This window comes from Apteryx rowi, unplaced genomic scaffold (assembly GCF_003343035.1).
Source record: "Apteryx rowi isolate R43461 unplaced genomic scaffold, aptRow1 scaffold_824, whole genome shotgun sequence".
In the NCBI taxonomy this organism is placed as follows: domain Eukaryota; kingdom Metazoa; phylum Chordata; class Aves; order Apterygiformes; family Apterygidae; genus Apteryx; species Apteryx rowi.
Window position 1 is genome coordinate 181575 of NW_020451121.1, and position 26213 is coordinate 207787.

The window sequence follows — 26213 nt, forward strand, 5'->3', positions numbered from 1 at the left end:
GTTATAGCAAAACTCTGTTTAGAAATACATAAGTGCATAATTGCCATTTGCCCAGCTTGAGTCATCTTGGCTTTCTTTCTTGTTGATAACTTAGAAATGTTGTATATATGTGTATGTATATTATTTATATATGATTTATATTTATATTATTTATGTGTATGTATTTTATATTTTTATTATTTATTTATATTTTCGTGGAATAATTTTTAGGATGAAAATCCATGTAGTCATGGTTTGAAATGCTTCAATAAACTGTATCTTTTCACGTTTTCTATCTGCTCATAGAACCAGAATTTGGATCATTTTACTAATACAGAACATAATGCATGACAACAGGAGACTGGTTATAACAGCGCGGTGGGCTTAGGTTAGCACATACTGTCGTATCACCAGAGYTTTAGTGCCTCCGCTAGGACTAGTTAAGTGATTATTTATGTTAGCATGGCATCCCGAGCGGCGGGCAGCTCCGGAGCTGAGGAAGCTGTGGGCAGAGCGCGCGCGGCTCCCCAACGGCCGCCAACAGCCAACRGCCGCCCTCGGCGGAGCCCGACTACATCTCCCAGCAGCGCCGCTCCGCGCGGGAAGTGCGACACGGCCCGCCGCCGCGCTCCTTCGGAAGCGGCTGGGCCGGGCGGCCGGCCCCGGCGCCGGCCACTTCCCGCTGACGCCGTGCGGAGCCGCGGGATGCTGCGGTGAGGAGGGGAGCCGGCAGCCACACGCAGGCACAGGGCGAGGGCGGCGGCCCCGCGACCAGGCGCCGTGTGCCACCCCCGCCCCATGCAGCGGCGCCGAAGGCGGGACTGTCCGGTGCCGCGGTGAGGGGCAGCAGGCAGCTCTGCGGGCGCCTTTGTCCTGGGCAGAGCCCGGTCGCGGCGCAGCCGCTGCCTGGCCTTGCCCGCGCCGCCTCCTCCCTCTGGGCTCCCTCCTGCTCCTTGGCGGCGTTTCCCCGTCGGAGGAAGCCCCGTCAATGTGTAGCATTTGGCTGCTTTGCTTCGCTGTGGGAGTCATTGCGGCGGGGGCTGCCACGGGTGGAGGGAGCCAGCTGAGTCCGGAGCACACCGCAGTATGGGGGCCCGGCCTGAGAGCCGAGGCCGTCCTTCCCGCTCGCTACTTTTATGTGCAGGCCGTGGACACTGAAGGGCAGAAGTAAGTATGGCAGCTTCTTTTCGCAGAGACTTTGCACTTTGGTTACAGGCAGAAAATTGAGAGATCGGTTAAAATGTCGCCTTCTTACTCCACGGGCATAATTTCATGTCCACCTCCCCTCTCCCCATCAAGATGGTGAAATAATCTACATTGAGAATTACAGAGCTCTCTAGTTGTCCTTCTCCAGGCTTTACTCCCTCCCAAAAAAGATGTGCAAATGTACAGTTTTCCTGAAGTTAGGCACATTCTTAAATATTTGCTGGGTCTGGGTCCAAATCATGATTGCTGGATTTTTTGGGAGCATGTGAAGCTTCTTGCTTTTCCCCTTTAACACACAGCCACACCCACATGTCTAAATTCCCTTTCAGATCTGTGCATCCTCAGTGGGACTGGCCTTATCTACTCGCATCCCCACTTAACTACTTCAACATTTTATTAAGGAAGTTACTTAAGAGTTTCTTGCAGAAAGGGAAATTACTGGTGCTGAAGGCTCCTTACATGGCTTGTTCCGTATATCACTTGGAAAGCCAGTTTAATCATTGTATGGGTGTCAACTACTACATAACACTCTCCTTAAATTAATTCTAGCAGGCCTGTTTGCCTGGCGGTAATAAGAAATGTGTATTCTTGTGCAGTACTGGACTAAAAAAAAAAAGTTCAACAAAATGCCAGGGCAAATTTATTTGTGGAATAAAAGACCACGGTGACTTCAGTGGAGCTAGACTGTTTCTGCCATTGGTTAATTTGTCTAATTGGTTTGATTTTTCTCATCTGCAAGATGAAAGTAGGGAATTATCTTACTTATTAAGCAATTACAATCTTTTCCAAACTCCTCTGAACTTGTTTCCATCGACTAGTATAAAATTTAATTTGTATACCATTTTTTATACCAAATTTTATTTGATATGAGATGAGAAAGGCAGTTTAAAAAGTTAACAAAACACGCACTTTAGTCCAACCAACAAGTTATGATTTATTTTGCTTTGTCAAAACCTTAACGATAAATGATTAATTTATTATATGCCCACTCAGGTTTCCTGCTTGTTTCCATTGCTAGGTATACCAGTATTTCTTCTGAACATGTAGGCACCAGCTCAATATAGTCAATTAGAAAGTACTCCAGGGACTGTTAGGTAAACTGGAAACATTTTGGTTCCGTTTATGTAAAATAATGGAAGTGCTAAGCTGGTAAAATGAAGCTTGTTCTGGTATTTTTTTTATAATGACCAAGTTCCATTTATCTGCATGCTTACTACCTTTTCATCACTCTGCACCTGGGCTATTACTAATAAAGGGCTGCACTGCATTTTTAAATGTGCTCTGTTTCCATATAAGCCAAAAAAGACAGTATTTCCGATACTGTTCAACATGTAACATCAAGTAATTCTGGAAGTGTGTTCACAAGTATCTGAGTGGAAACTGCTTGTAACCTAGTGCTTCTGACAACACAGGACATTGTGTCCTTACATTACAAGGTAACGTATTAAAACTCTCTTTGGAAAAATCATGCCTTCCTTACCTGAACATTAGGACATGTGGTTAATAAAGGCCCAGTGCAGCTCAGTGAAGTCCCTGGAAATCTGTCAGCTTGAAAAGGAGTGGATCAGGCTCTAAGAAAACTGTTGTGTGTTTACTTTTTAATTAAGCTCCCACTTCTTTTCTGGTTAGGTTCACTTCGTCACCAGGTGAAAATGCATTCCAGGTGAAGATAACTGCTCCAGATGAGCAGTTCACTCGGGTTGGTGTGCAAGTATTGGACAGGAAAGATGGTTCCTTCATTGTGAGATACAGGATGTATGCAAGCTACAAAAACCTGAAGATAGAAATTAAAACCACAGATAAACATGTTGCAAAGTCTCCGTATATTTTAAAAGGTAAGAAGCAGCACTACACAGAGATTTCATATTGTGGCTTTTTCTCACAAACTGTGAATGCTTTCTAGGACTAACATAGAGCTTCTCATGAAATGCTGTGAACTATCAAATCCCACTGGAGTTATGGACAGTTATAAGTGCCCTGCATATACTATTCAGTAGAGAAAACAGAAACAAATGCTATGAAACTAATGCGTATTGAGTACATGTAAAGTGTTCAGTCAGAAGCAGCTAGACATGACTTCACTGGAGTCAGAACGTGTCCATTCAGAGTTGCAGAAGGATTAGCCCTAAACAGTGAATGCTCAGTGTCTAACCCTTTTGTCTGATCTCAATGGCGTAGTATGACTTATTAAAAATAAACTAATAACTGTGTTCCTAAAAGGACCTGTTTACCATGAAAACTGTGACTGCCCTCAGGAAGAGAGCAGTGCATGGCTGGAAGAGATGGGCTGCCCTCAGACCATTCCACAGATTCAAAGAGACCTAGCAAATTTTCCCACTGTTGATCCAGATAAGATTGCAAAGGAAATTCCACAGAGGTTTGGACAAAGACAGAGTTTGTGTCATTACACTATCAAAGATAATGAGGTACAGTATGGGTTGATCTGAAGTCCGTATGGGGATCTGGTGGCAAGTGATCAGTTAAGCTACTTGGCTTTTTCCAGTTCGGAGGAATGTGTTAATCTGTTCTTTAAGAAACTGCCTCTGTTTGCTTCTCTGTCCTTGAAGTTGAATGCTTTGAATATGAGGTCAATAATATCTGTCCCACTTTGTAAAGTGCATTCTGTCGATGTTACAACTGAAGCAATTGAAACATAATGAAGAGACAAATTACTTTCCAAGATTGTACAACCAATCCCAATATGAGAATTGGGAACAGAACTAGGTCTCCTAAATGCTAGTTCAGTTTCCTATTCTCTGAGTAATACTGCTGTGGAGTGTCATGATCATCTAATTGTGACATGCATCAGTAAATTATGCTGTGCATAATTCTGAGGTAAGGAAATACCACCTAGCTCCATTGAGGATCAGAGCTACAGTTCTTCATAAACAAACAAACAAACAAGCAAACAAAAAACCCTACTGCCTTGAGTAGAGTTTCACAGGGAAATGAGAACGAAAGATCACAACAGAAACAGGCATCCAGTTTCTGTTTACACGAGACAGCTCTGAAATGTCTGCAAAGAGCAAGTAAAGCTTGTCTTTTTTCTTCTGCTTTCCTATGATTTTATGAGAGACAAGATTTCTAAAGCTTCTCAGCTGATTCGTAAATGTATAGATAAAGTCATACAATCTGTTTGACTAGATCTTTACTATGAGATTGAAAGAGCTCTAAATTATGCCAGCCATTCTCTGAAATGAAAACGCTAGTCCAGTAAAAACTTTGGATTATTTTCAGGTTTATATAAAGACATACGGGGAACATGTTGGCTTCAGAATTTTCATGGATGCCATACTTCTTTCTTTGACAAGAAAAGTGAGTACATCTATACAATCAATTATTCTATATGTCATAATTTAAAGAAACATGGGCTCAATAAATACACTTTGGTATATTTATTACTGTATTGGTTAAAAAGCTGTTTTTGTTCTTTGATTAATAACTCAAAGATCAGATTTTTCTGGTTGAAGTTGGGATGTTCTGGAATGCTATGTGATCAGTGTATGGAATATCAGAAATGTTAATTGGTTAGCAGAGTCAGGCAGACTTGAAGAGTGTGATTCTTCTATAGAGTAAATTAGCCATCTTGTAGGATCTAACAGAAAATTCTGTCTTTGCTATTACATTTTATAGGATGAAGTAAAAAAATAGGGACTTTATATCATTCTCCATTAAATTCAATATTTTGAAAATATGACAAGAAGGGTTGAATGGGAGCACCAAAAGCCCACCAGGTGGCATGTGGGAAAGGTCCCTCAATATATAAGCAAAAAGCACCACACAGGCTCTTTTCTAGGGAATCTATAAAAAAAMCTAACGTTCTGTACATAGAGGCAGAAGGAATAAAGAAAGGGCTGAAGTTTCAGCACACACAGATTGGGGCGCTCTGAACATCAGTGACGCCTGCAGGGCAGCCTATGGAGGCGTTCATAATTTGGACAAGTTCCAGCACTATCTAAATCATGGTAGGGATGTCCTGACGCCTGTAAAAACCTCAAGCATAAGAGGTGCAGAAATGGCTGCAAGTTTGGTGTTGCATTACCTTCAAGGCACAATGCAAACACTGAGCATTTGAATTGTAAGTCCAGACTTTAAGAAAAGTGACTCCAGGGAACTGAAATCAAATATCAATACAGAAGATAGAAGGCAACTATCAGGAAAAAGGGAGTTGTTAGTTCCTCTAATAAACAATATTAAGGGCACAAGGACAAATTCTCCAAAGCAAGAATAGGGAGAGACCAAGTTGGCTAAGGAACCAGCTTTCCAGTGACCTGAAATGCAATAAGGAATTGTGCAGGAGGTGGAAACTAGTTCACATTACTGAAAGATTCATTAACATTATTAATACATGTGATTATTATGTACACAGAGTAGCATCAGAAATATGAAAATATCTGAGTTAAACAATAACTGTTTCTGACTGTAAAAAAGATACAGTACTTGTCTTTGAAAGGGGAAAAGAAGAGACAGGAGCTACCAAAGTTTGGAGTTGTTTAACTAAATTCCTTTAAAATCTATGTAAAAAATAATAAACACATTATTATGTTGATGCTTATCAGTATCAGACAACGTGGATTTATCATGAACAAATCGAGCCAAACCTATATAATTTTCATCTATAACAAGATAATAGATTTCATGTATGATGTCAAATATTTTTATTTTAGAAAGGCTTTTGAGGGTAAGTCTCTTGAGTTTCTCATGAACAACATAGGAAATTTTTGATTAGAAGAAACTAGTGTAACATGGTTGGAAAACCCTTCTTAAAGAATAGTTGCCAATGGTTCCAGACAGGTGAAAGATGTACCAAATATTTCTTCAGAGATTTGTCCTAGGCCCAGTCCCCATTTAATAGTTTAGTTGTGTTTTTACTGAATGATAAATAGAGAATATGCTTATTAAATTTACAGATAACATAAAGCTGGGAGAACTTGCAGGCACCTTGCAGAACAGAGTCAGAATTAAAGATTTTCTTGACAAGCAAGAGAAATTGTATGAAAAAGTGGATATAAATGAAGTGAAAAAGGCAGCGTACTACATAAAGGCAGGATAAACCAGATAATTATAATGAGTGGTAATTTCTGCAGGAACGTGGGAAGGTTATAGTATCACAAATTTAACATGAGTCAGCAGTGGCATACTGTTGCAAAAAAAAATACACATATTAACAGAACAAACATTGAAGTAAATGTGAAGTATTTTCCTTTCCACTATGGTCAGGATTAGTAAAACCTCAGCTGTGCTACTGTGGTACCTACCTTTGGGTACTGTGTTTTAAGAAAGATTGTTCAATTAATGACATTACAGAGGGAAGTGGTAAGAATGACTAGATGTACAAAGAATGATTCATTTAAATGAGGATTGTTTCATCTAACAGAAACTGACAGAGATATGAAGATAGTCTTTGATTATCTAAAAGGTTGCTCTGTGGAAGATGGAAGGAAGCTGTTCTCTGTGGCAGTTGTGTAAGATAAGAAACAATGGAATTAAATCACATCAAGGGGATATAGCTTAAATGTTGAAAAAGACTTGTTAACTCCAAAGACAAACTATTTATGGTTCTAGAGAACACAATTTGCTTCATCCCCAAGAGATGGCATAGGAATTTTTGTTCAATAATGTGATTGAACAACAATACAGCCGTTGGGTTGGAGAAGAAAATTTAACCTGTTGGATGGCTTTGTCACTGCTGATGTAGATAAAATGTGATTTGTAGCTTTTTTTATGTCCATTATAACCATTAGATGGCACTGTACTAATAAAGATTAGTGCTGAAGATTAGAAAGTGTATCCAAACTGCCTTTGAAACAAAGATACAGAATAAAACCTTTTCTGTCAGTGTGTACACAGAAGGCAAAAACTATAGCTTTGTGKCTCTCTCTTTAGAATTTCTGGATTTGTCTGCCAAAGGTTTTCATATATCATCAGGTTAGAGAAAATATATTCAAGCATTTGGGAGTGTGTACCCCAAGTTTGATACCTGGCAAATGATTAATTCCTGTTTCTGTCCAGAAAGATACATTCAATTAGAAACTTAATAAAATGTATTTGGGCCACAGAAAAATCCTGAAATGTTAGAACATGACCAGCCATTCTGACTTCAAGAATAAAGGGGTTTAAAAGCAAAAAAGTTTTCATACACATATATACCGGGGAGTCAACATTATGCTTATARCTGTATTTTTTACATGTATATGTGTATTTTAATTTGTGAATTATTAGCATATTATATTCAGAATTGTTCTTCCTTCAGAAAAGGTATTTTCTCATATAGATATTAAGATATTTGATGATAAAACATGAACAAGATATTCCTAATCATACATGATCTCTAAATTATCTGATATTACTCAGGACAGAGATCCTGGAATTATTCCAAGAGATATTCATAATATTCAAATACTGCATTATGAATTATTAAGGAAGGAAGCAAGAACAAAAGAGAAAAGATTACGTTATTGCATAAAACCCGTGACATTCCTATCTTGTGAATACTGTGCGCAGTGCTCATTTCACTGTCTCAAAAAGAGCTATACAGTGACAAGGGTGTTCAGATGTCAGATGACTTGCATATAAAAACAGGCTAATTTGACTAGCATTCTTTTGCTTTGAAAGAGGCAACTGAGGGAGATGTAGAGATTTATATAAAAAAAATACGTCATGAAGAGGGTGAACAAGGAAAAGATAAGCATTTTGCAGTCACATTATCCATGTATTCAGGATTCTGTAAAACTCAATCATATTTTCCCTTCAGCCTTCTGCTATTCAAACTGAAGTGTCCCACATTTTTAGTTTCTCCTTGTAAGGCAGCTGGTCCATCCCCATCAAAGTAGCTGCCCTTCTTTGTACCTTCTCTTACTTTGCATGCAAAGACCAGAACTTCACACAATGCTTAAGATGTAGGTGCATCAAGGTTGTATATAGCAGCAAAATTATGCCCTCTGTTCTGTTCTCACAACATTTCCTGGCAATGGCCAATATTTTGATAGCCTTTGGGCTGCCACTGCACATTGAGACATGTGATTTCAGATAATGGTTTCAGTATTACCAATGTTTTTTAAATAAGCGAGGATGCAGTGCCATACTATGCTTAATAATTAACCCTAGCGTTGACTAAATGTGGTCTTTCCATCATGGCTGTTCATTCCTGTTACTTCTCTTGTGTTGGCTGTAGCCACCATGCAGATAGAGGGCAAATCGGATCAGTTCACTGATATGTCAGAAAAGTAGTTGACCACCCAACAACAGTTTTCCATACAATCAACAAGATGGTCCAACTTATGCTGGAACCAGATGATTGCTTACTAGATCCCAATGCTAGACTGGGACAAAGAATATGTGGCCAATTATGTGAAGTATAACATGAAATTATCCTCTAAACGGAGGCGTTCATATCCCTTAAAAAAGACATGATTTTGTGTGATTCTTAAAAAAAAAAAAAAAGAAAGAAAAAAAAAAGAAAAAAAAACTTGTAGGCTTTACTGTCTGGTCTGGGTACTTTTAATACAACATTTCTGAACTTTAACCATCTATTATGGATGGATTGGGTATATAATTGACCTGGCTCAATTTTCTCTCAGTGTAGTTGTTCTCAAAATGTCAGACGCCAGCAGAAGAATACTGCTTTGTACTAAAATACATTTGTGCCTACTTTGTTTCTGTGTAGGTGAAAATGCCAGATGTAGAATTTTTTGTTAATTTGGGTGATTGGCCTTTGGAGAAAAAGAAACCTCCACAGATCCTTCACCCTATTTTCTCATGGTGTGGGTCCAGTGAGTCAAAAGACATTGTCATGCCAACATACGACTTAACAGACTCAGTTTTGGAAACTATGGGACGGTAAGAAATTACTTACAATTTTCATAAAAGTATTACAGTGAATAGTCTTCCAAAAAGACATTTATATTACCAGTATATTAACTGTTTTACTGTTTATTTATTCAAACATTAGTAGCCTCTAGATAGGCTAGAAATATATAATTAATATCTTAGCATAACCAATTTATGCATTGTATAACATATGAATTATGTCTATTAAAATATACTTCACTTTTATTTCAGAAATCAAAATTAATCTGAATGTGGTCAAGTCAATGAAAACAGCACTTGGAGTGAACATTTCAAGGGGTTTTTGTTTGTTTTTTACTCTGTAAACATGTTGACAACTGGCCAGGTCTCTTTCTTCATGATTTTCCTAGAATCCAATCTGTTTCTTTTAAAACCCTACTTAGCCAAAATTCTCAGCCTAGGTCTTATCATCTCCCACTTTGATTCCTGATAATAACTGGCCTTGGTAACAGCTGTACTGCTGTCTTGAAACACTAGAAAATCAGTTTCTAAGATATCTTCACTATCCATTTTGAATCTATTTATCATTTCACTGTATTCAGTTCAGGTTCCTTCTCTTTATCGATAAGACTTTTCCTAAATGTGCTCCCCATCAATTTGTGTGTTTCAGTTGTTTAGTTTAAGCAAGATTTTTAAGGAAGTGAAATACCTCGCATTAAGCCAGTTACATACAAACCTTGCCTTGGACTATCATGGCTGCCTCATCACCATTATCAGTCACTGCATTATCCTGCACCACCTTCATCTGTTTGTCAACCATATCCACTTTCAGCCATTTATTTTCCCATGACAACAGATAGGTATCCTTTCCACACACAGTGTCACCACTGAACTGATGCTGTTTGCCGCAAACCTGTTAACTTGACATTCCTTATTTATTTTTATTATTGCAAAAATACRAGTGCCAATGCATATATGAGTGTACCCATGACTGACCTTCATCTTTTGTTATTTGTGTGTTGGTGCTGTAAAGTCTTTCAAATAATGGCACTGAAATAAATTTAAGTAGCATTTTTAAAAAATTTCTGATAGACTTTCTTATTAAATCACTTCTTCTTTCTCTGCCAGAGTCAGTCTGGATATGATGTCAGTTCAAGCTAATACTGGCCCATCATGGGAGGACAAGAATACCACAGCATTTTGGAGAGGACGTGACAGCCGAAAAGAGAGGCTTGAACTTGTAAAACTCAGCAGAAAATATCCAAAGATCATAGATGCTGCTTTCACAAACTTTTTCTTTTTTAAACATGATGAAAGCCTCTATGGCCCCATTGTTAAGCACATTTCATTTTTTGATTTTTTTAAGGTAGGTCACTAATTGCTTTCTGTAGAACTAGGTTCTCAGTGTTTCTTATTATCAAATAACTTTGTATATATTATTTATAATACAGGGATTGCAGTTTTCCACCCCAACACCAAAGACAAGCGTGACTAGACATCCCTCCAGTGGGCTTAGCTGCTGTGTAGCTCTTAGATTGAAGACAATTATGTTTGATTTACATCTGAAGGTTCAGTAGAACCCTCTTGTGTAATCTAATAACTCCAAGTTCCTTTTTATTTCTTTTTCCTGATTCAGTGATCAGGACTACTAACATAATTAACATAGTGGGGAAAAATCAATGGATGAAGTGGCACATCTACCCTCACATCAGAGGATGAGCGTCTTAAGAATTTCCGGAGAACTTAATTGATGAAGAGGGCATCTCTGTGTACTCTCTGCATTGTGATGAATCCCAAACTAAATAACAAAAACTACTTAAAAATTGATGCTTGCCTAGCCAGTCCTACATTTCTCAATATCAGCAAGTCAGTAATACCCAGTGCCCTCAGAATAATAAAACCTAACCAAGCTACTCAGATCTTCTATTTGTTAATAACTTATGGTCATTTTTTTCAGTATAAATATCAAATTAATATTGATGGCACAGTGGCAGCATACAGATTGCCTTATCTACTAGCAGGAAACAGTGTAGTGCTAAAGCAAGACTCCATCTACTATGAGCATTTTTATAATGAGCTGCAGCCATGGAAACACTATATTCCGTTTAAAAGTGACCTGAGTGATCTACTAGAGAAACTACAGTGGGCAAAAGAGCATGATGAAGAGGTAAATATATATTTATAATGCAATGTTTCTTGACAAAAGAAGAGAGCAAAAAGTGCGTTTGTTTAAAATAAAAAATCTATTATAAGGATTTCTGAATGAGTGTTATCAGCTGTATAAATAAGAAAAACACTTCTTTATAATATATAATACTGCCCTTAATTTGGAAATTAAGTTGAATTTTTGAGAAATTAAAAATATTAATGCCTCCCTTTAAAATTAAGAATGCTTAAATTCTTAATCTCTTCCTTTTATCAGTAGGGGATTTATGTTACTGTTTTATGGACAATTCAATTCAGGGCATGTAGGTATTAGGTAAAAATAAATGATTAATTATTGTAAACAATCGACACTATATTTAACGCCAGAAGCAATACCAGCATCCTGAAATAACTTTATGACAGGATTTTTTAAGACTTTTGTTTTCTTCACAGGCAAAAAATATTGCAAAATCTGGACAGGAATTTGCAAGAAATAATCTCATGGGAGATCATATTTTTTGTTACTATTTCAAACTTTTTCAGGTTAGTACATTTTTAATTGCTACTACCACTGAAATAGAAATTCCACAGAAAAAAATCAGGGAGACAGAGCTGCTGGAAATTGGCCAATCCAGTACTGAAGCCACAAAGCAAACAGCAGCAATCAAAAACTTTGACTGGATTATAGAGATTGTATGCAGTTATTTCCTATGAAACCTCTTAAGACTATGTTGGCAGATTGAGAGAAGGAATCAGATCCCATAAATCTTGATTTAATCTGCAAGAATATGTTGCCCGCAGTGATCAAAGAATTCCACATCAGACATACACCCTGTGAACCACAGCTGAAAATATCTGTGCATTAGCACCAAGATATTGAAACTACAGTGAGGCACCCGCAGGGGTTCTTGTCAACGATTAAATATCTGTTTACCCTTTCCATGACACAGTATGGAGGTTTAGGAAGAGACTGTGTAGCCACATTACTTTTACAGAATTATTCAGCTGARTTGTTGCAGTATTTGCAACCAGATGTATAATTTAACAAACAAGTTTATGAACTAATAATGCCGCCTTTTTTTAATTAGGAATATTCCAGTTTGCAAGTAAATGAGCCAAAAATCAGAGATGGCATGGAGAGAGTGCAGCAGCCTGATGATGACCTCTTTCCATGTACTTGCCACAGAAAAAAGGTACAGTACATAGAATATTAAATGTAGTGCAAGAGCTGAATGTCTTCAGTTCATTTTCAATTAAATTGGTACAGCTATTGTGCAATAATGCATAGTATCAGTTACCACAATATTAAGACCTATCAGTCTTGGAAACTTTTTTTTCTTAGTGCATTTGCAGCACTAGACAGTTGAAAATTGAGTTTACAATTAACTGAAAAATGGCTGTTCCTGCTTGATTACAGACCAAAGATGAACTCTGACAGAAAGAAAAAAAATCATTTTTTGGAATATTTGCCCACATTAAGAATCCTTTCTTAACGAAAGAAGGAAAATTTGAATTAAAATTTCAATGGATATTACGAAGTTTATTGCATCATGATCTATGTTTGGAAGAAAACCAACCACCACCAATTTTCTTTTTATCATGAAGTCATTGAACTTTGTTCAAAATGTTTTTATAATGTTTTTTAAAATAAAAAACATCTTCATATCAGAGTCGTGTGTTCTTGTTCTGAGATACCCTTGAAATGCAGATACTTTTCATGAATACAAACCACTTGGTGTACTGGGTCTAGTCACAGGTGTGTTCTGCAAAAATGACTAAATATGAATTGCAAACCTCCCTCCCAGTTCATCTATCCAAAGTGGTCTTTCTCAGACCATAACTGTGTTCCTTCTGAGAGAACCAGCATTCTCAAAGAAAACGACGTGGATTTTTTAGTGTATATATATATATATATATATTTAAGTCTTACAGAATCCTAAAGGAAAAGCTCAGTTCTATTGGACACTTTAAAAATACTAGATAAAAAATTTTAAGTTCTGTAGGATTTTTTACAGATGCTTTGTGAAATTCTTAGTCTCTTTGGCAATATAAAGAGAATTAAGTAGAGTTTAGCAGTGACTACTGAAACTAAACCGATCATTATTTCTCAAGGCTATTTTATTTTTAAAATATCTACTCTCTACTGAAACTGCTCAAGTAACTCAACTGTTATGAGCATATTAACATCATCTCAAAATGCTATATAGGTAGATTCACAGTTAAGTCTAAATTCATGAAATTCGAAGTCAGAACATGTTTCCAGCCAAAAATGAATTTGTTTTACTTTGTTTTACATAGCCAGTCAATTTRAAATCTATATGGCTTCTTTCCTTGTGTGTCTGTTTTGGAAACAGCTGTGAACATTTAAATGTGTCCTGTGCTTATTAAATAACATTACTGTTGGGAGATCAGCATTTATGAGCTATCCTGTGAGAAACAAAAGAGGAATATTACATCTGACCAACGTTTAACTTTCATCTATTGATTACTTTTGCTATAGCAAAAATGAGCCTACAAGTATATTGTTAGCAGTAGCCTTCTAAATGCAACACTGATAACCCACAGTTGTCTGCAAAGCAGTTTTATAGAGCCAGTTCTTATCTAGTAAGCTGATTAGCTGGCTTAGTGTCGTATCTAATTTACTTAAGTTCTTCCTTTACTGTAGCAGAAATCTCTTTCATATGGCTAATAAACAATAAGCACTAAGCCTTATTGATCATATTTGCAATTAAACAAAAAGAATTTTAAAGAAATCAGGCCAGCTGGTTTTGCTCTTTCCCCATCTGGGTTCTGTGAATAGTTGCGGAAAAGTAACTTCTGTTGTTTACTCTTGACAATAAGGAATACTTTGTTGGATCATTTGGTAAGCCACATATGCCATATATTTTAAAACTATAATAAGCTAAAGTCTTCAATGATATTTTTTACATTACAACACCAAAATAAAGCTATCAATCCAATCTCCTGACCAAAGCATTGCAGAAATCATCTGAGCTCACCAGGGCTGGCTCGGAGTACATTTAAGCAGCTCTGCAATGTCAGGCACAAAAGCTGCTCCCAGGAAGGACCTCCAGACTAGAACTGACTATTCACCTCAGACTGATTGCTCTGTAGCAGCAAGCTACAAGCCATAAAGGCACAGAATGACAGAAGCAGGTTTGGGGAAACTGTTGGTTGTGGAGATGAGCCGTGTACTCAGGAGACAATACCAAGAAGCTTTTTACAGGACCAACCAGCCATTCATCTCAGGGTCAGGACTCATGACTATAGCTGAGAACAGAAGCCATTTCCCAGTAAAACAAGAACATGGCTGAGCTTTGCTCTTTTCAAGGCCCAGGTGTGCCAAATCTCGGCTGGACCAATGAGCACCTCCTAGTGGGACAATGTTGTCATCCATATGAGATCTTTTAGAGACAAGATACAAAAGACATGCTTCTGGCCTTATGGGACATTGGTACTGGCTTAAAGGAGCAGCACACAAAATTTCTAGGCCCATTTTCAGGCAGGTCCCTGGTGGCTAATAGCTGATCGCCACCTGGGACATCCTGGACACTATCAACACCTTCTGGATGTGCAACTTGCTGMAAAGTACCAGGCTGATCCAGGAAAGTGGGCTTTCCAGTTGTCTCAGAATACAAGATCTTTCCCAAGAGCCTCTCTGATTTCAGAAATTGCCTTCTGTAGAACAGCCCACAACAGGAAAGCACACAAAGCTTGTGTTTCAGAAATTCCTCCTGGGACAAACAGGTTTTCTTTCCCACAAAACCAACAGTAATGATGCAATAATACTTTGTGCATCAATACAGTGACTGTAACACATACCCCTAACACTTTCTACCAAAGTCCCCATTCGTATTGAGCGGCTAGTGAACATACCTTTTTGTGGTTCAAGGTTCACAGGCCCTGCCTCCAAGATCAATTTGACCCCTGCACAAGATAGATAGCACTGTCCAGATCATGAGCATTTGCTGTGCACTTTGCATGCATGCAGGGAACCCTTTCGAGCCCAGTGGATAGGTTGTTCTTGCCCCTCAGAATGATGGATGGGATGTTTTTATTAGATACACAAACAGGTGCCCAATTCAGCAGTGTGCCAGGGAAGACTAAGTAATTAACTCCAAACCCGTTCCACCTTTGTACATTCGCTTATAGTCATAACTGCAGCTTGGCATTATGTAGCCTTCTGGTTATTTGGCTTAAGGCAGTGAGCATATTGTGATATTCTTTGGCTATACCAACAAACAGGTTATTCATAGTGGGGAGGCCTGCAGCTGTAAACACATACAAAGTACATGTCCAATCTTCAGAGTTCAGTGTTGGAGACCTGACTTCCTCCTTCTAATGGATGATGAGGTCTGAACCCCCACAGGCCTCCTCCGAGTCTTTCTGCCAAAAGCCTTGTGAAACACATCATATAGGCAGAACTGCTTCCTCCTCCAGGAGTTCCTCCACTGGTAAAAACATCATTTGGTTTTTCTCTGTTTTAATCTAATAGTCTTCTCCACCTATCTCTCCAAAGAGCCTGTGAGAATAGAGACTTTTCTTTACATAACAGATTGTAACAAGCTAACTTTTCAAAATTGTGACCCTACTAACATTCTTTGTTCCTGATGCATAAAACTGCTTGCAGTACCTTGCTCCCAYTCCCCTCCTCCTCCACCACATGCAGGTTCAGAATCTGGCTCTGTAGGGTAGAGACATTGTAAGAGTGGGAGACTGCTCTACTTCTGCCACAGTTTTTGAAGTGGATTGAGGTCAAGGATATGGCACAAAGGTAGGGGAGTACAAGCCATATTGGGCAGTCTTGTAGGACATGGTGGCAGAATTCTACAAATCAGTAGAAAAAAGTTTAATTTTAAAAAACAACTTTTCAAAATAAGGCTTAATTTGAAAAATATCTTTTCAAAACAACCATAACATCAGTAATATACCCAGAAATAAAATATATCTAAAGATTCAGAGGCTTCAAAATAGATTTCCCCCCCCCAGGATATTACTTTGAATATTAGTCAAAAAACCATTTATTTGGTAATGCAGATCAATAAATGTATACAGGCATTTTCATGGAGATATAGAAGAGAATGCTGCCCCTGTACTGAATATTTGGTACATTGTGTCCTTCTCCTTTAGAAACAGTTCTTTATTGTTTTACACAGTTTTTACATTCATACAAAGTTATACTTGTATTTACACTTAGACCACTCCGAAAATATTTGTTTTCAAAAACCTGTCTATCAGAAATAACAAACTCTCTCATCTGCTATATTTAGGAAATGTTAACCTAAGGTATTACTTAACAGTTGATAATCATTTGTCCTCCAGTTCAATGTTTTCTCTGAGCCAAGAAAAAACCTGTGTGTTTATTTCTTCCATGATATCATCTGTTGTTCGTCCTTTGACTGCCATCCCATGGTTTGCTTTATCAATCCAATGGATTTTTTTAGGGGCTTTCATTTTGCTTGCCACATCTTCTAACAATTGCTATGGAGAAAATCAAGAATGGGAAAAGTCAGAGAATCAGATGCTAAAAATTGTGCAAGTTACAGCTGTTCCTTTACCTGTGCAAAACATAATAGGCAAATATTTAAAAAAAAAAGTGGAGTTGTGTGCACATTAAAAAGATGTTGACAGAAAAGATGTGACAATCCCATATTCAGTAATGGAATTTGCTAAAAGGTTAGCCCTCAGTGTCAGTCCATCACTCAAATGAAAATAGCAGAAATTTAGAACTTCAAAAAATTGCAGAGGTCATAACCCTGTGAAGGCTCCTTCCCTTGCACTGATAAAGGAATCTACTCTCACTGCCAGAGGGTATTACTAGCAATAAAATGATAGAACTTGTTAAGTCAAAGTTGTCTACAAGGGCAGAATATCAATATAGTTCCCTAGAGACTAGCTTTGACTTGACTTTCCCGGGAAACAGATAGAAGACAAATGATAAACCAGCCCAGAAATAACTAAGATTTCCGCTATTAAGACTCCAAGTATCTGCTGGTTACTAACACAACTAATTTTGGTTGCAACCCCTTAAGAAAGTGTTATGACTCCCTATAAACTGTCCAGGCATGGAAAATGCTAAGCACACAGTCTCAAATTCGAGTAGGACTGCTGAAGGACAACATACATGTACTTCGCAAGAAAACAAAGCAGAAAAACATTATAATCTGATCTCTGAACACTTGTTTTTCATCTCAACAAAAATACCACTTTCTTTCACAGATGTCTGTCTGTGGGCAAAACTGCTTTGCTGGAAAAACGTGTCACGAAAATATGATGAATGTGGATTGGTGGCATAGTACAGTGTTTCTATTTTGTAACCTGAAATGGTTAAGACAGAGTTAAGACAGCACAGCAAGTAACTCTCTCCTTCCACATACTGTTTATAATTTGGTACAACCTCTCCTATCAAGAAGGACAAAACATTTAAATCAGCAATATTTTAGTGGCCCAGAAATGAATTTATTACAGCAGCTGATCAAATATGAGCCAGAAGTGCTGAACAGCAAAAGAAAGCACCTCAGGTTTCCTTAATTCTGATGGAGACGTTTCCCACCCAAAGCTTCCTTCAGAATATATATATTTAGAGAAGACTATTAATCAAAGTCACAGCTGTGGATACCAATACTAAAGTCATTATTYCTCCATACTGCCCTTCATAGTGGCATTCACTGGGATACTCACTTTTCCACACATCTCATCTGCTGATCCTGAGACAAATAGTACTGGACACCTGATAAATAATAAATCCTCGTCCYGGAGCTTGGACTGAAGTTTTGGTCGATGCAACGGGTAAGATAAACATACTAAGCCTTGGATGAAGTCGTCATCACTATCTTGGCTAAGCTGACGTATCACTGAGGCAGCAGCTCGTGAGCCCATGGAACGGCCTTTCTCCCATGTAAAAATAAAGCAAGAAAATATATCCACTATCACCTCATCTACATTCTGTTAGAATAAACAATTCCTAAAAACAATCTTAAGTGTTTTTCAGTGCACCAGTGGTACAAAATACTAGAGATACTCTCATTCATCAACTCTGTGGAAAATACTAACCAGAATTTCAGTATTTTCTGATAAGATAACTGACTGGTTATATTATGGTTTCACATCACTATTTAAAAAAGGCAAAAGAAACGGAGAGACATCCTTTGGAATACCAGAAAGGATAATAGTTCATCCTATGAAAAAAAAAAAGAGGAACAGGCCCTACATTCCAGACCTTTGAAATTCTAAAGAACAATGCTATTATCTTGTATTGCTTTTCTTATGCGACCTTAATCTGCTCAGAGTAAAAACAAAGTTTTGTGTTCCTTGCCCCCAAACCAAATCCAGTAAGTGTTTATGCACACCTCAAATTTCAGTCTAAAACTAAAAGTAAAAATAGAAAGGGGGTGGGGGGAGAATGAACCTGCTGCATGAATAACAGCAAGGGGGTATCAAAATATCTCCTTGAAGAAAAGGCATATGAGTTTACGATGCTCTAAAATTGAGTGTTAGAAGTGGCCGATTCCAAAGGGACTAACTTATATTAAGGTGGATTTGGTTTAGGTTAGTTGGAGGACATTCAGATTTTCCACTATCAAGTTAACCCCAGTCACCCCCAAGGAGTCAGAAGGATGTACTGGGAACCCAATCAATTATTTTTGTATTTTGTCAGAGAAAACATCCAAGATCTAATAAAATTGCTCTTCCCATACTACATCCCAAGCTTCCCCTGCACTGCCATGCTTTCCAACTTTTTGCCAAAAATAAATTTAATTAGCACATATCTTCTCCGTCAAGCTTGTTAACAAGAAATATTAAACAGATCAGTTCCCAGACTGAGTCTTGAATTCCATCAGCAATCCCACTCTAGCTCATTAATCCCTCTTTTGGCTGCTTCCTTGCCCATCTAACAATTCTTGTACTAACTTCTAGCTAAATTATTTCCCACTTGGTTATATAGCACAGTAGTAGCTGGAATCCAGGTAGGATGCATCTACTTCACTTTTCACATAATATAACTGATTTTCTATCTGCCACTGGGTTTATTTACCAAAATCTGCCTTGGGAAAACAGCCATTTGCAATAACTGGAATTCTTCAAAACCTGTAGTAATCCCGTACATGTGGATTATCAGAGAAGTCATGCCCTTTCACTTAGAAGTAGAAAGTTTTCTCTCAAAGAATCTGGAAAACATGGCCTATTGCTCTTTCTTTCCTTCTTCTGGAGCAAAATCTGCAGCAGCCATAAGGATGGTGAATAGGTCTAGACAACCATACTCCCACAGGAATTTTTTGAAAACGTCAAGCTAGATATTCCCATTTTTGATCCAAGAAGCAGTGCTGCTCAACGCAGCTACTAGAGAGCCAAGTTGTATACCTGCCTGGCTCACTCACCAGCTACAGAGCTTGTAGGCTTCAGCTCCAGGTTGACACCCAAAGGCAGATGATGTAAGTGGCTTTGGCACCCATGTTCCCATTGCAGTCAGTGGACAACTAATCAATTAATGAAGATCACAAAGCGTCCAACTTTCCATAAAGGAGATCCTACTAACAGACAGTTGAATTGCTCTCTCTAGGCAATCTCTAGTCTCCCTAACTAGTAAGAGTTTATTTAGCTTGTTCCCATGTTAGACATCAAGTGTTTGGTGCCTATCTCAAACTGAAACCCATCCTCCACATCTGAAGTTCATTCATTTTTTTACCAGAGCAGGGCAGACTTCAAAAGCGAGTAATTACAGATTACAACTACTAAAGCCAGTATAAGAGAGAAAATTATAGATAATGAAAATCTTACCTGCAAGGAAGACACCTGAAAGTTTATAATCATCAGAAAGCTTTAAGTATTCCTGAAGAAATAAGATAAAGTGAAATATTTCAAGTCACCAAGTCAGCAGCATTAAGACAGCTGAAGGGTTTTGTTCCTGTGTGTGGCTACTAAACATGAAATGGGAGGCATTTTCCCCTACCGATTAAACAAAGAACATACATATATACAACATTTTGTTTTTCACACAAATAACCACATAATACTTTGTGGCAAAAATATAAGATAAGTAATAATCATGAGCAACTTCACATTAGTTCTCAGCAAGTCTGAAAGTTCAGATAGGCTATCAAGTTACCAAAACGTACCTAATTACCGTGTATCAGCCTAGTTATAGTAACAGACCACATCCAGGCTTTTGGCCCATCACAAGGTACAGTAAATTAAAACCCCCAGTGAAGGGTTTTTGTGCTAAGGTCATGTATTTTACTTTGTATTTCCAACAAAAAGGTTAAGTTACAATCAGTTACTTTTGACAGAAAAGATAAAATTCAGCAACAGAACTTTTTCAGTTTACAGAAGATAACTAATTGGATTTTTTTTAATTAGTATCTACTATCTTAGCAGAGCCCTTTAAACTATGGTTATGCAGTAGCTAGCATGTAATATAAAGTGGCTAACAACATTATGCTTTGAAGAAAAATATCAGACACATATAGAGCAGACACATTAATACTAGCAAAGTCTTACTTCAAAGTAACAGGCAAATAATCACAATGACTTCATGCAAATTAATTCTTTAAGAACTGGACATAGTTCCCCACGTAAAATATCTGATGCCCTTACAAATCCTACCCGAATTTTGGATTTGATGCAAAGTGCTCAGATTACCTTCCCATGCCCTAGATAATCAGGGGAACAGTTTCACTCCTTTCTACACACTCCAGAACAGACTCTAAGCTGATACTATTATAGCAAAAGGTCGCTCATTTTAACAAAATCTAGGTATGTAAGAGCATCTTAAATAAAATAGTAGCAGCAAAAAGAAATAAACACAAACATATAATGGTTTAAACTGATTTTGTAACCAAAAATTATTTCGGCATCTAGGGCCCTCACATGCTGCTTCCAATCTCCTCTGCCCCAAATCTTTCTGCATCCCAGAGTCCCCTGCTCTTCCTTCCCCAAAGTTTGTTCTCTCAGTGCCAAACACTCAGAGACCCAGCACAATCCCCAGGTCACTTTCTTTTATTTGAAATCCCCTCTGAAAGCTGTATCCCTTATTCCCCTTCTCCTCACCAAGCACCTCACCAGGCTCCCAGAACATCTACCTTTCACCCCCACCCTGCCCAAATCCTTTCATTTTTCCCAGCTAAAAAATCTCTCCCACCAAACATCCTTGCTCTATTCATGCCTTTGTCTCAAGCTTTTCCTGCTCTCCTTGAACTCAAAGCCATATACTTGCTGCAGCTGTTCCAACTACTACCTATCTAAAAACTGCTCCTGTTGTTTCTGCTCATGGCCATTAGCTCCATGGTGAGCTCCATTCAGCTAACTAGTGCTTCTGCTTTTTCCATAGCTGCTTGACTAATCTCTGGTGGTAATTTAGGAAATTCAGAAGCAGACAGGATTTTTTTTTTTTTTTAATCAGCTGAAAACAGTTCAAATCAAGGAAAAATTGGAGGTACTGTAGCCCACTCTGGAAATATATCCATGGATCTGAGCTTTGACAGAATTTGGTCACTTCTTACCACAACTGCTTTGTATGCTTTAGCCCTATAAGCAATGTTAAGGCCTTTACAAGTAAACCGCAGGCACAGAATTCCACGGGATACAAGATAGGCTGCCAAAGAAACTAACTGACGGAAATTCATATCTCCTCCAGCTCCATGGGTAAGAATCACTCCATATGTTAATTTCTTCTTTGGGACAGAAAAAATAGCATCCAGATATTTGTTTCCAAAAGGTATTTTCACTTTAACCTAGAAACAAAAACAAAAAAATATAATGAGAAAAATGAAAGTATTATTTCCAGCCTATAAATTATGATAATGAAAACCAAATGATAGGGGGAAAAATTCTGTTTAAGAGTACTAGATGGCACTACAAGGGAATACTGTAACTCTACCTCTGGTTCAAATATTTTTCCATGCGATTATGAGCAAATCCCCTTACCACTCGGCACTTCAGTTTCTCCATATAGAAAATGAAGGAACCAAAGCTTCCCTAGCTTCATAGGATGTTTCACAGCATAAATTGACTTCTTACTAGACATTCTATGTAGCTCTGTATCTATTGAGTGCTAACTGCCACTGTTGACCTGAATAGCTCCCCACAATTAGAATTTCCTATAGTGAAAAAATATTTAGACTCTGATCACTTATTGCAAWGCTTTTGGATCTACAGAGCCCCATGGAGTCTATAGGGCCAAGAGAACTCCGTGTTGGCTGCAACTGTCTAATGCTGTAGCTGTATGATCCATGTTCAAACTTGATTACATAGGGAAAACACTAAAACGGAGCACCATGAGAAATGGATTTGAATATACTAGTTTTAGACATTAAACATAACTTTAAAGCTCTTGAAAACAGAGGAAAACATACTGGGACCAAGATGGGACCCCTATTTCATACCACTGTATACCCAGCTGCCACTGCTTCTCAAATATTCCTTCTTGGCAATGATCAGAGGAACCAAGCAAGGAAAAAAGCGGCTGTCAGCTGTGTTACAGAATTGCTACCTTTATAGCCTTTTCACTGCTCAGCTGAAATGCAGGAATGCAAACAGAGGGTGCCAAAAATGGGATGGCAGTATGAAGTGTATGGCAGTCAGCAGTCACCTATATACACATAGAGAAAGAACACCAGAAATCTAAACATCCAACACTTCTGCTTCTTGGCTACTGAGATACTGCTCAGGGTAGCCTCTCAAGGAAGATACCAAGTCATGCAGGGCTCCACTGGTCAACACCCATACTGTAAGTTTCACCTAGAAAGGCAATGGTAGCAACACAGATCAAAGCTGATATGACTCACTAGGAGGGATGTACAGTTGCCACAGACTTATTACCTTAAATTTCTAATGGTAAATTAGGAATATAATTCCAAGTAGATTGTTGCTATGTATTCAGCCACAGCTGTTAAAAGAAGCGAAGCATTCTGCAACCTTTCTAAGCAAATTACACTATCTCCTCGCAGTATGTAGGCACTGTTACCCACATGGTAAACTCAGGCATGTGCAGACTAAATGATTTTTCCAACAATACACAGTAAGGCTGTGGGTGAGGACTTGAAACCAGAATTGTAAACATTTTGTTAGTCTACTAGAGGACACCAGTTCACTTTTTAAAAAAGCAGCAATACATAAATAAAAAATGAGAATTATAAGCATAAATGCATTTTCCAGTATCCGCATGAATGCAAAGCTACAAAACACCACGTTGCAAATGCAATGTTGCCTGAAATATTTTGACTTTCTCTATTTGCAGAACTTGAACTCTGTACAAAATTTAACCAAGAATTTCTTTCATAGTTCCTTTTTAAGCAAAGACCACAGAGTTAGAAGCAGCAAGCTTGGAAAACAACCCAAAGCCACAGGCCACCTGAGACTGACAGCTCGGCCACAATGACCGCTTATTTCAACTTTTTCACTGATTCCAAAGGGCCGAACCAGCAGAGTCACAGTCATCGGTGCGCTAGGCGGGGAGACCTCCCGCGCTCGGGGGCAGCGCGGGCACAGGAAGGCCGGCCATACCTCTGCGTGCCCGCTCATTCCTCTCTGAGGGCAGCGGCGTCTGCCCGCAGGAAGGCGCCGCGGTAAAGACACCGTCAGTGAGGACGGCCGCCTGAGAGGGGAGGAGACGGGCCCAACCGCGCAGGCCACAGACACCTCAGCCGTGCACCCAGCTCCGGCTGCCCAACGGCCGCCCCACGCGCCCCGCCCCTAGCGGTTAACGGCCCCCAGGGCTGGCGCGGCCGTTGGGGAGGGCGGTACGCAGAGGGGGAGAAGAGCTGAGGACCATGCGCGCGCGAAGCAGCAGCTTGATCGACCCACGCCGCCGCGCCGCTCGGGATCCTTCTCCCCCTCCCACCCCCCGCCCTGCTTGACGTCACGTGAATGACAGCCCTCCGCCCTCCCTCCTGCGGGCAGGGCATCTGCAGAGGGCTGCGGCGGTGCTTGATTGGCGCACGGAAGAACGAGGCCCCGCCCTCGGCTGCTAGGGGCGGGGCCTGAGAGCCGCCTAGCTGGAGGCGAGCGGCGGTGGTGGGGGGTTAATGGCGGAGGCAGGGAGGCGGAGGTGGTTGTAGCTGTGTAGCTGGCGAGGGAGAGGGAGAGAGGGGGAGTAGGGGCTTGGAGGCCGCTGAGGGGCTCGGGCTGGGGGGGCGCAGGCAGGATCACCTCTAGAGCTACAGTTGCATGCACACGTTTTGCATAATGCTGGTAGAGTCATCCTTTAGGGAGGTAGGATGTWTATTTTGGAGAATCTCATAGTGACACCCATATAAGCAAAGAAGGCCTTGAAGAAGAAAAAAAAATATGGACTGCAAGTGATAATTCTGAAGAAATAAAGATTATTACTGAAGAATAGCCTGGAAAATTGGGTTCTCACTGACTTTATGGAATATGGATTCGAGCCTTGCTATGAGCTGGGTGCCCAGAGCTACATTAGATAATTTTTCTGGCTGCTAGCTGCGTACTGGGTCAATGTGGTGGTCAGTAACAGAAGAGACAAACTATACCATTAGAGTTTCAAGTGCCAAAGTCTAGCTATCCCCTAGGTTGTACTTAAGCTTGTACAATTAAAAAAAAATTAGCATGGTCAATAAAGACAGCTTTTATCCAATCAAATGAAAGGTAGCACCAATATTCTAAAACAACGTATGCAATATTTCAAAAACTTTTTTCTGAAATCCTCTATGGCAAATTATTTAGTTAGAGATCATCAATCTCTGATTTATAAGATGTCATCAGCAAATGGAGCTCTACTTTTTACATGTTAACTTAATGAAAAATAAATGTGCTCTGACTCGTGTGCAGTGTCACCATGCTGGCTGGATTTTATGAATGACTGATCCAAAAAATCAGGTCTTCTGAGAAGTTTACCCAGCAGATAAGTTCTGATGTACCCCATATCTCACTGATGATCTTTGCTGTCTGGGGACTGCCATTTAAAGGTACATTCCAGGCCTAGACATTATTACCATAAAATGAAAGTGTTAAGGCTGGAAATGGAGAAGTTTAGCTATAATAAAGCTGAAGAAGGCAAGGAGCTGTATTTGTCTCAGAAATGCCTAAAAAAYGTAAAATCAAGAGACAAGCGTAAAATTGAATGAAAGCCATCAAAACAGTTCACATGGATTCTACACATTTCAAGTCACTGGGAAAATGACTTTAATAGATTAAATCTTTTGTAACTGCAAAGAGTCTTGAGGTAGCTGTTACTTGAGACACAGCTCACATTCAGGGAGTCCTGCAGACTGGTGGAAACAAAGTGCCCATGGGCTTTCTTTTCTGTTGACTTAGTAGCTAATTGCAGAAGTGATCCATTCAAAGTAGTGCCGAAGATACTCATCTTGGTCAGAGATTGCACAGTTCTGATTAATACTTAGCACTAACAAAGAACTTATAAATGAGATACTTAGCAAAACTGGGATTAAGAAGGTTTGTTATCCTGAAGAAGATAAAATTTCAACCTCAATCTCAGTTCTTATTTCAGAACAAAGGAATGTGGAAGAAACACAACTAAGGAAAAGTTTATGTTTTCGTTTTCCATTTATTTMTTCTTTGTTGGTTTTCTTACTATGCTTAGCAGATACATACTCAGGTATGGTTTAACTTTTTTGAATTTTGTTTTGTTTTCTGGCTGGTTGGATTTTTACATTCTCCCTTCCCCTCCCCCTCCCACCCCTCCCTTTCTCACTCTAGTCCACCTACTGTGTTTCTCCTACTTTTCATTATTTGTGCACTGTCTTTAAAGCAGTCTGCATGGAGCATGTATCAGATTAAATTTATCCATGTTTAGCCCCTGCCTGCCTGAAAACTGTGTTTTCTTATGCTTTTCGTATATAATAAACTACTACCAGCTTACTTCCTTTTTTTATGCATTTTATTAGCCCCAGTCTCTTTTCAGTAGTTAAACCCTTTCTCTGTAGAAAACCCTTTTTAAAAATAGGCTAGCTAATATCATTTACAGTCCTGAGCAACTAGAATGAAGGCATGAATGTGCTGAGGAAGGAGAGATGCCTTTCTGCTTTAATATTTAGGTCAGTGGGAATAATGTCAACCTAGTCTGTTTTTCCACAGTTCTGCAACAGCCTCTTTTCTGGATGATAAGGATCCTTTATAAT

General features: G+C 38.9%; 2 protein-coding genes across 9 annotated transcripts; one reads left to right on the top strand and one right to left on the bottom strand.

Annotated features, from left to right (window-relative positions):
- The first annotated feature begins 627 nt into the window (after nt 1-627).
- KDELC1 (KDEL motif containing 1) lies at nt 628-12777 on the top strand. Of its 4 annotated transcripts, none has more exons than XM_026089652.1 (10): nt 628-692; nt 2815-3020; nt 3406-3611; nt 4423-4500; nt 8852-9024; nt 10102-10339; nt 10931-11140; nt 11572-11661; nt 12207-12311; nt 12536-12777. In XM_026089652.1, exons 1-10 carry the CDS (start codon nt 685-687, stop codon nt 12551-12553), a joined length of 1332 nt encoding a protein of 443 aa, XP_025945437.1. In that variant the 5' UTR covers nt 628-684; the 3' UTR covers nt 12554-12777. The 4 variants fall into 4 exon arrangements, with proteins under 4 accessions (XP_025945437.1, XP_025945436.1, XP_025945438.1 ...); XM_026089651.1 differs by lacking the exon at nt 628-692 and adding an exon at nt 701-1146; XM_026089654.1 differs by lacking the exons at nt 628-692; nt 3406-3611 and having other exon boundaries at nt 2941-3020; nt 12536-12775.
- A 3344-nt stretch (nt 12778-16121) lies between these two features.
- On the bottom strand, nt 16122-23955 carry TEX30 (testis expressed 30). 5 transcript variants are annotated; one of them, XM_026089645.1, is made up of 6 exons: nt 23620-23955; nt 22607-22705; nt 21618-21848; nt 19897-19948; nt 17800-18005; nt 16122-16599 (listed from the first exon to the last, which is right to left on the bottom strand). In XM_026089645.1, exons 1-6 carry the CDS (start codon nt 23635-23637, stop codon nt 16426-16428), a joined length of 780 nt encoding a protein of 259 aa, XP_025945430.1. In that variant the 5' UTR covers nt 23638-23955; the 3' UTR covers nt 16122-16425. The 5 variants fall into 5 exon arrangements, with proteins under 5 accessions (XP_025945430.1, XP_025945432.1, XP_025945435.1 ...); XM_026089647.1 differs by lacking the exon at nt 22607-22705; XM_026089650.1 differs by lacking the exon at nt 22607-22705 and having other exon boundaries at nt 23468-23953.
- Nucleotides 23956-26213: the final 2258 nt, after the last annotated feature.

Coding starts and splice junctions, on each gene's coding strand:
- KDELC1 (XM_026089651.1), top strand. CDS start 968: ATGTGTAGCATTTGGCTGCTTTGCTTCGCTGTGGGAGTCATTGCGGCG. Junction 10,340..10,930: donor CATTTTTTGATTTTTTTAAG/GTAGGTCACTAA, acceptor CATTTTTTTCAG/TATAAATATCAAATTAATAT. Junction 11,662..12,206: donor ACTATTTCAAACTTTTTCAG/GTTAGTACATTT, acceptor TTTTTTAATTAG/GAATATTCCAGTTTGCAAGT.